This window comes from Fistularia commersonii, chromosome 19 (assembly GCF_037954325.1).
Source record: "Fistularia commersonii isolate RoL2024-O1a breed Wild chromosome 19, RoL_Fcom_v1.0, whole genome shotgun sequence".
Taxonomy (NCBI): domain Eukaryota; kingdom Metazoa; phylum Chordata; class Actinopteri; order Syngnathiformes; family Fistulariidae; genus Fistularia; species Fistularia commersonii.
Genome location: NC_141302.1, coordinates 8,877,408 through 8,887,388, shown reverse-complemented (window position 1 = coordinate 8,887,388; position 9,981 = coordinate 8,877,408). Strand labels below are relative to the sequence as shown.

Here is a 9,981-nt window from a genome sequence, read left to right as displayed (position 1 = left end):
AACTAATTGACTTTTTCCCTTTAAAATATCACGTTCTTCCTTCTATGCAGCCAGTCCAAAGGTGTTTTCGACATGTTCTTTTTCCAGCAATTACTCTGGCCGACAACACGTGACAAGCTGGTAATTGGGCTTTTCAGCGACCTTTGGCTGACCTCAGGTTCATCTTTCTGCAGCAGAGCAGTGATTTAATTGCAACTGGCTATTTCTTGGGGCTTGATAAGTGTTTCTCACTTCCTGCTGGCAGATGTGTGAACTCCTGCAGAATTGATGGCTGGGCTGCTATTGACAGCTGACTACAAGCACAGTGAATCTCCCATTAGAGAGAGGCATAATGAGAGGATAGGATCTTCTCACTTGTGCACTGCCACCAGTCTCTTTCACCTCCACAGCTGACAACTGAACTAAAGTTTAGCTTATACTGTAGCTCAATATGGGCAGGGCATTTATACATGAAGCTGACAGGGATGATTTGACTGTGGAGGAATGTGGAGAAGAGGATTAATGCTATTCTTTTTTATATCCAAATGGTTTTGCAAGTCTTTGTAGGGTACAATTAGATAGTCACCGGATTAGGAGTTGAGATAAAACTAAGGAATTAGAAAAAATGTAGCCGTCTTCCTTCAACCAGTTGTGTTGTTGAAGTGTTTATTTGTGAAATGTGCAACTGCTTGAATTGTTATGACATATTTCAGGGAAACATTACAAGCCTGAGTGCACACTGCTTGTGTAAAGGATGTGTCATTATGTCAAGTTTATTTCCAAATTAAAACGTTTGTGTATCCTAAAATAGATATTTTAGATCACTGGAAAAATTGTAGTTCAGTTTTAGTATTTCTTACAAAGCATCATGATATCTTGAGGTTAATGCCTTCTCCAGAGTGCATGATTTCAGCCAAGGACCTGCTGAGTCAGGAGCACAGATATGCAAAATTCTATTCACCTTATCTATCATCTGTGGAGTTGCTTGACGCACTGTTGACACCCATTTTTCAAGATCTTCCATCCTTGTGATACATCGATATGAAGTTGTCAAGTGTGACAAAGAGCAGGTTTAGACATATTTCGGAACTCATGGCAGATCGCATCTCCTTGAATTATCTCTTTGCACACAGGCTCACAGCACATTTGAATACAGGCTTGGGTCTTTTTTCATCCAGGCCCTTATTCCTGTTTTTAGTGGCTGAAACCTGGACCCAAGCAGTGTGAATGATGAAACAGGTCTATAACAAAAAAAACGTATGCTATTAGTGGAATTAAAAAAGATGCCACAATCATTCTCAAGATGTACATTTATCAGGGACACTTCACATGAAAAACATTCTGTATTACCTTGTCGTGAGTCGCTCTTCAATTGTCACACATGCTGAGCTTTACTTGATCAAATTATGTGAATTATATATAGTCAGCACAATGACCAAAGTGCGTGTCGTGAAAGTCAAGATTAAAGAAACTTTCCAGCAGTTTTGAACATTAAATGTGTGCTGTGATCAAGAGAAGCAGTGTGCTCCAATAACTCCAATCTTTCATTAATGGCATATTAATAAAACAGACATTTCACTCAGGCAAAGATATATTACTTAGCCATCCTACATATGACAAATTATAATAAGACTTTTGAAATATGTATAGAGTACTTGAGTCTTGATTAGTGGCAGCGTCACTGAACGCCCTGAGGTACCTTAGAGTGATCTTCAAATTTCCTAGGATCCTCTGTGCTGCCATCCGTTCTAAAGTTCATCTCAGGTTGTTGGCAAGGCAGGAATGACTTTCAGATGATGTTTATGCTGTGGGCGAGGAGCTCATCAGACAAATAAAATGTGAGTATATAAGCTGTATAGTCCCAGGGACACCTTGGGCAGAAATCAATTTTAAATTCAGTTAAAGCAAATTAAGTCATTTATATTGTTCTTGGTTTCATTAGCTAGTCCTTGGATGACATTAAAACATCTCAGAAATAAAGCACGCCAGATTAGGTGGTATATTCTTTATGCATCTCTCACTAATAAGTATGTCAGAAGATTCATCATAATGTGATGCATCATGACCGCCTTTCTGAATCTCCAATTTTGTCTAAAGCATGATTTTTTTTGGGCATGATTGCTCTGCACAAGACCTCAGGACCACTAGTGTCAAGACAAGTGATGTGTGGTTCAAATTTTCCACTAACTTTGCGCTGCCCGGAGGAAGCATCTGGCCTTGTTTTGGAAACTTGCCACAGTGATGAAGATCGGCTATTTGAAAGAAGTGAAGCCATCTGACTTTGACAATTGTAATTAGCTGTCTTTGGAGGTCTGGAGGAACCACAGTGTTTTTCCTGCAGTGGGCTAATCACCCAAAAACCCTGAGGCTGGACATCTACCTTAAAACAACCGTTCTAACTCAGGTGTTATGATGAGCACTGCAGCTGTCAAGCAGCTTCCCTACACGATAATTGTTCTTTTTTTTTTTTTTTTTTTCGCAATATGCTCATTCATTCGGACAGTTTAAATATTTGCAGATTTAAATACTATCCAAATCTTTTTCAGCAGTGCCTCTGGAGATGTGTGCATTTAACATTTTGGTATTCGGCACTTGCCAAGAGTGCGCATTATCGAAGATGTTTGTCTCACTGATACAAACAGCAAAATGATTTGAAATTATCTGTACTTAAACTTTAATGTGTCTCTTATTATTTGAAAAGAACTTTGATGAAAAGCACTTTATAAATGCATTTATTACAATTATTATTCCCTTTTAATATAATTTTTCTCCTTTGTGATTTGTATAATCTCACAGTCTTCACCTTTCTGTTTCATATATTTTATCTGACTCAATCATCCCTCCCATCAACTGGATGGATGTATACTGTATGTAAAATGTAAGGAGGTTCAAAAATAGTGCTAAAATTGTGTATTCTCCCAAGTTTTACTGCTAAATATACTTTCATAATAAAATAATGTTAAATCCCTGTCAATGTCACCTATTAAATTTTAGAATATTAGAATTCCAAATGTAAGACATTACAGATTTCTTTTGAAATGGGATGTATGGACACAAGGTGCTGGACACAAGATGCACCCTATTCTAACACCAAATTTCAATTTCTGTCTCATGTTGTGTACTTTGTAAATATTCATTCATTCATTCATTCATTGTCTATAGGAATGGAGCTAATTTCAGCTTTTCATTGGACAAGAGGCAGGATTCACCCTGGACCATTTGCTGGTTCACAAGGCCATAGTTAAAAGCATGTGAATTTTTTTTGTGTTTATGTCCTCACAGTGTCTTTGAGTGCCGAGCAAAGCGCCGCAAATTATGTTTTTTTCTTATTATTTACAGTAAAAATAAGTGATTTCAAATTTCATTTTTTCTGGCCTGGTGTTTCAAGATATTCAGTGATCTGGTAAATGCACAATACTTTTAAGAGGGAGGAGGTTGGTGTTTGCCATTAGTTTTTTGTGACCACAGTGTCATAATCCAATGCTATGAGAAAAAAAACTAAATGAAAATTAATCTTTTCTTATAATCAGTTGTTTGTTTGGTGGAAAAGAAAGACCATCCTCTGTAATCCAACTAATTGTATGACTGCTTTCAAATTCAAGCACGTTTCACGTTTTAAGAAACAAATCCAGATCAATAACGTTGCCTGAGATTTATGGGACCTGAATAAGATGATGAATCCATTTTATTTCATTCCAAAAAATGTTTTGAGTTCATAGCTGAGGGGCTCCAGGTGTCATTATGAGAACTACAAAATCAAAAAAAGATCTTCCATCCACTAAAATGTAACACTCGACAATTTACTCCCTTGTAAACGTTCTCCAACTCCGATATGACTGTTGTTGTTGTGTAGAACCCAAAATTTCTACCTAAACTTGCTATTTTTTACAAATTGGAATGTATCTGATGAAGATGCTTTATGTTTGATTCAGCGGTAGAATTGTTAAAAGAACCATCTCATTAAATATTTTGGGTAACATTTGAAAGGAGAACAGGAATAGGTGCTCATATTGAGTTCTGAGGGGAGCAGGAGGCTGCTGGGCTGTTTTTTGATGTCATTAGATTATAAATGTTATCAATTAGGACTTCAATAGATATTTAGATCATCCTTCAAGCTACAGCTTTTACTGACCTGAAAATTAAAATGATCAGTTGGTCCGAATGGATTTATCTTTGATATTAAAATGATTAGCAAGAAATTTTCTCCCACACTTTCACAAGGTGACACACACACACACACACACACACACACATCATATAATGATGACATCAAGCCATCTGCAGTGCACTCGGCCCCATGTGTTTGTGGCCCCGTACACTCATTAATGCCCCGCCATTGTAATCCATCTACCTGTGCCAGTCTGAGATTTTGGCTTCATCTTTCTGCTCAGGTGCTCTGTTATTTATAGCCTAATCAAAAACACCATCAGTCATCATTAACTGTGACATTCCCAGTCGCACACACACCTTGGAAAAGGAAGGTTGTCCATCTACTGGAATGTATTCCTTTGTCTGGTACACTTATTCATGAGACTGGGGATTCACACCATCCACATACACATGTATGGACTCACAAAGTCAGTGCATTTTTAATGAAAAATAATGCCATCAAATTGGTTGAGAGCAACAAACTACAGTGTGTCTGATATGTAATAGGCAACATTTCCTGCTGGTCTCACAGCTTACTTTTTGATGTTTATTTCTGAAACAGGTCAAAATTAAAATCCCCAAGCAGATCTGATATTTCAGGAGCATGAAAATATTCACCCTTCACCCTTCAAGGCCAGGCTTTGTCCTGATTTATTCATATTCAAATTCATATTGTAAAATATCTATATTTTAATTACCTGGAATATTCAAATTATAGATGTGTGTGTCGAGCATAGAATGATAAAGTGCATATTTTCTGTTTCATCTTTATAATGCGGGCGTGTTCCATAAATACAGCTATCTAAAAATAAGTGTTTCAGAGGGGCTGCAACACGCTCATCAAAATCAATTAATGGTTCAGATCCCGTTTTGAAATACTTCAGAGGTTCCCCTTGATACCAGCTGAGCTGACATCCTGCTTGTCTGGAGCTGCTTTTTGTGAGTGACTGGACACAGAGTGTGTTTAACAGTGAGAAGCCTTTGTGGTATTTTGGGAAGTCAGTTCCAAACCATTATTTGCAAATTGTCTTGTCGTTGCACAGATGTGATGTTTTATCTCTAATCGTCTGCAGACATTTTTCCTGACTTGCAAAGATGCATTGTTCTGAGTTTATTCTCCTCACTGTGGGCTGTGTGTGTGTGTGTGTGTGGGGGGGGGGGGGGGGGGGGGGGGGGGGGCATCTTTTTTCAGGTCTCATGGATCTCCATGATACTGTGGTTGTGTTTCCATGCAAGACACTGAAAACAAAAGATTTTTTTTCAGCGATAAAGTTAGCTTTCCATATCAGGGTATGTGTCTACAGATTCATATTTAATCAGACGTCATGCCAAAAAATTTCTAGCCTGGTGCAGAATGATGTGACAGTCAGAGAGGGAATTTGTGACACAATATTTCAAAAGGCAATTTTTGCAAAATATTCAGCCAAGGCAGTGTGATGAGGAAACCTGAAACTTCTCAACTGGAAGCAGAAAAATGGATATTAATATAGACTCCATTCATATGCATATGCAAGGAGTCTAGTATTTTTAAGGGTCGGGGTCATTAGATGCCATTTTTAACAGACTTTTCCGCAGAAAAGAAGATATTTTACCTCCCAAGACTTTGACTGTAACCTGCCATATGTGATGTTGAAGCTTTTGTTTTTCCATTAGTAGCGACAGTGGTGAGGATGATGATGATGATTATTTAAACTATTAAAGAAAAGAAAGGGGGAAAAAGCTGGCATGTTGTGCCTTTTAATGGAACTGCAGCTTAATAACTATAATTAATAACTATAATTTCACAGTTCAGTTGCAGACCACGAACACGCGCACGTCGGGATCGTGCAATCACGCTCGCTCCCGATCGAACCTCGTGCACGCGCCTCTGCGAAACTTCGGGGGAGTTGATGACCGAGCAGCAACTAGTCCACACTTAGCAGCCGTCGAGAGCAAAACACACGCTCGATTATGGAGGAGAAGAGAGTGGAGACGATCTCCGGCCGCGTGGATGCTGCCGTGTCTTCCCCTGGTAGGACAGCAGTCGCATGTTTCCTCGCGTGACTGTCAACACGGGTTTGTTCTGTCCGTCCACGCGTGGGGGAGAACGTTTGGGCAAAACTCCCGCTGAGAATGAAACAATTCAGCTGTGTCCCGACTGGTTTATCGGGGGGGCAACAAATTTGCTAGACGACAACTTTGACTGTTTGGCTAGCTTTTCTTCAATTTCGGCTTACAAAGAAAACCCGGATCGCATTAATGCTATTCTAATGGGAAACACGACACACCTGCAAATTGACACTTCAGTAATTGGCAGGTCGTTACGAGGATCTTTAAATTCTGACATTTCTCAGTGGAGTTCCGCGTGACATGTTTTCTGCTTGGATGTGACTTGCATGCCTCTGCAACATACATTGTTCACTTTTGCCTTCTTTGGAAAAGAATACTAATCCTTTTGTAGCCGAGTTATGTGGAAATATATGTTACAATTTGTTTGTCTAAAGTTGCACTAGAGACTGAACAATCTCCAGTACAGTGCTTTCGTTTCATTTTCTTCTGTGTGCATTGTAGTTGGAAATGGCATTAGTTTTACAATAAACAAAAACATCTGATGAAATTGAGATTTTGCTTGTCGTCACTTTAACCAACATTTTTCCAGAACATTTGAATTCACCTCAACAGAAGTTAGTGCGTGGGCACACCATCCGTTTTTAATAAATAAAAGAAAGGTATTCGGACACAAGTATCATATCTATGTGGAGGGTTTCCCCTCCACATGATTTGGCCGGAGTCCTGAATATTGAGCACATTCTAGTCTACAGGTTTCTCTCCGAACCAGATGGGCAGTTAAGTGCTTGTCACTCCGACCCCAGGTTCATCTTTCTTACCAGCCCCTGTTAGGGTTATGAGTCATATCTTCATGACATTAAATTGTCTTGATGTGTTGAAAGATATTCATCTGTAGTCTATGCTGCCGCCGCAAATGTGTCTTTCGTTGTGTCTGGTTTTCTATTAATGCTCTTGTAATAATCCAGATCTTTTTCTTTGTGTACATGATCATCTGTGCTACTGTTTCTCTATCTGAACTGAATAAGCACTTGCTACCTGTCTTTTTATTGTTAATACATGGTGTTGTTGACCCTGGAAAACATAAAAAACCTGAGAAATCAGTTGATCAAGTGGTTTCTAGACAAAAAGAATTTGAATAGTTTGAGAATGTGTTTTTTTTTTTTTTTCTTTTTAATAATTTTCTCTTGGAGTGCATATTTAGTCTTCAAACAATTGAGAATAAATCAATATTAATTGATTAAATAGTCAGTTAAAGTAAAATCAATATGCAGCTCTAATGAAGACTCAACCTTTTTCTTTCAGAGGAAAATGCTTGCTGTCAGTGTTGCTGAAAGTTTCCTTAAAACATTGTTTCACAAAAGGTCAATGTGGAAAACTTAAGACACCCACAACTTTTCTCCATGGTTTACCAAATCATAATTTTCAGAAGTTCATTTTCCATGTCTGTGTATATGAATTATTAACTGTCGGTTACATTTTTCATCAATGTCTTAGTTAATTGTACATAAAGATTTGCCGATTTTCTTTTTGAATGATTTAGCAAAGTTAGCAAAGAATTTGTGGGTAAAAAAGATAATGGGGTGAATATGTGGATAGACATAGGAAAATGATGTATCACAAATTTTGAAATAAAATAATTCTAATCAGCCAGCCTGCTAATCACAATTTCTCAGACAAGAGAACGTCTTTGTAAAGACTAAATTATACCAAGAATAACAGTACATCTCGTTCTCAACTTGTCCATCAAACTCTGTCTGCGTCACATCATCCCCAGAGGGCTATAGCATTGTTATCCATCCCCAGGGAAATCCCATTGTAATGATCGCCCTCAGAAATGCTATGGTCGTCCAGCCATGAGTTGATTCTCCCAGGAGCTACTCTCCTTGGAGCTCTCTCCCACCTCCCATTCCTTTGGTGTCCACCAAAGGCTGCCCAAGACATTTGTTTGCTGTAGCACCATATCTTTGCATTTCAGAAATGTTATCATGAAGACTTGCAGCATGTACAATTTTCATTGATTGTGCTGTTTTTAGTTCTGTCTTTTGGTAGAACAAGACATTGTTCTATTGTCTATTGAGTATTTATAGTGAATGTCCTTATGGGGGCGGCGTGGCGCAGAAGGTAGAGTAATCGTCTTTGGAACCAAACATTCCTTATTTTATTCCCGGTTCCTGTCAAAGTGTTGATGGGCAAGACACTGAACCCCTAACTGCTGTCCTGGCACTGATAGACGGCATGCCTACTGTTCATGGTTATTCCATGATGCGTTAATTGCAGAGAATGAATTTCCCCACAGGGATTAATAAAGGGTAAATTATTATTATTATATTATTATTTGTGTCGATATAAATTATCACAGCCTAGTCAATAATTTTTACATTGCATACCTTAAGCTGCATTAAAAATATGAATAAAGCAAACAGTAAAAATTTCACTATGATTCATTGCCTCATAGCTGTTGAATTCATGCCTCATTTCCTCGGATTTACATTTAATTATTTAGGCCTTACATTTTGCTTACTATGTGCATAATATTTTCCAACAGGCCTCCATGAACAGAAAATTTATATCGGACCTGTTCGCTGTTAGTTGTGGGCACTTAAAGGACATGAAGGTGATTTGCTATGCAAATTTCAGACCGCTTTGCATAACCTAACAAACCGGACACACAGGCAAACTGGTCTTTTTGAAATAATCAATACATAAGACATCAATACTGACACTGAATTTTAACGTTTTCGCCCTGAGTTATGTGCAGTTCAGTATAGTATTCAATTATGTATCGCAGTATTGAACATTCTTACTGTGAAGTCTCCATAAAGCTTTTAAAATCATCAGAGCTCAATAAGCAGTGATTGTCCTGGCAGATGGAGTGTTGCAGTTTCTCGATAAGAGTTTAGATTGTATTAATACAATGGCACAAAACTAGGTTGGTTTTTCAGACATACAGTGATTGGTCTTCTCAGATATGAGGTTTTGCAATGCCTAGAAATGACCATGTGAGTGTGCATGCGTGTGTGTGTGTAATGGTGTACTCAGAATCTGTCAGCCAGGGGTCCTGAGATTGAACTGATGTAAATGTTTGGATTGAGGGAGCTGCTCCAAATCTGTCAGATAGGAAAGCAAAATGGTTTATCTGTCAGAGACAACTTGATAGCACAAAGAACTGGATACCCTGTTTTTACCGTCTGTTTACTTTTATTTTGCTGCCTTTGTTTCAGCTGAGGACTTGGTTTGATTTGTTATCAGCAAAAGCAGTTTTCTTCATTATCTTTAAATATATAAAGATAGATTAAAGCTATCTAATTAATATTTTCAAGGGCTGATGTCAAACATGTGAGCTCCCTGGAAGAAGAATTGTCAGCGGCTTTATTACGAGAATAGTATTTGCATGAGATGAAAATGTCATTGGGCCTCCTTCAGGAAATATTTCTTTTCATGATTAAGATTCGACCTACAAATGAGGGCCGGCTTGTTTATGGTTTATACACTCACTGATGTGTGTGCAGGGTAAAGAAAACCATAATCTCGCTTTTGTTGTTCTGTTAATCACCTAGATTCCTTTGGATTCTTGACCCATTTTCAGTCTCCAGTCTCATCTGGCATTACTGGGGAAAGAAGTATCAGAATATTCTTTTTTTAAGACCTTTATCTGTTGTATATCCACTTGTTAAAGTAGTTTGGGAGAAGCTACTTTCTCTCAAAAGCTTCCACATGAAAATGCTCATAAGCCAGTAATCATCTTGTGAAGTCAACCATTTTTTCTGGAAAGAGAAACATCTCTCTAATTTTATTGGATATAAT

At 38.1% G+C, this 9,981-nt stretch overlaps 1 protein-coding gene across 2 annotated transcripts in view; it reads left to right on the top strand.

Moving 5' to 3' along the window:
• The first annotated feature begins 5,856 nt into the window (after positions 1-5,856).
• The window catches only part of kcnip4a (potassium voltage-gated channel interacting protein 4a), a 142,792-nt gene continuing 138,667 nt past the window's right edge, over positions 5,857-9,981 (top strand). For both annotated transcript variants that reach the window (XM_086165391.1, XM_086165387.1), the window contains exon 1: positions 5,857-6,139. In XM_086165391.1, the coding sequence (XP_086021517.1) occupies positions 6,079-6,139 (61 nt within the window). In that variant the 5' untranslated portion in view covers positions 5,857-6,078. The remainder of the gene's footprint in view (positions 6,140-9,981) is intronic.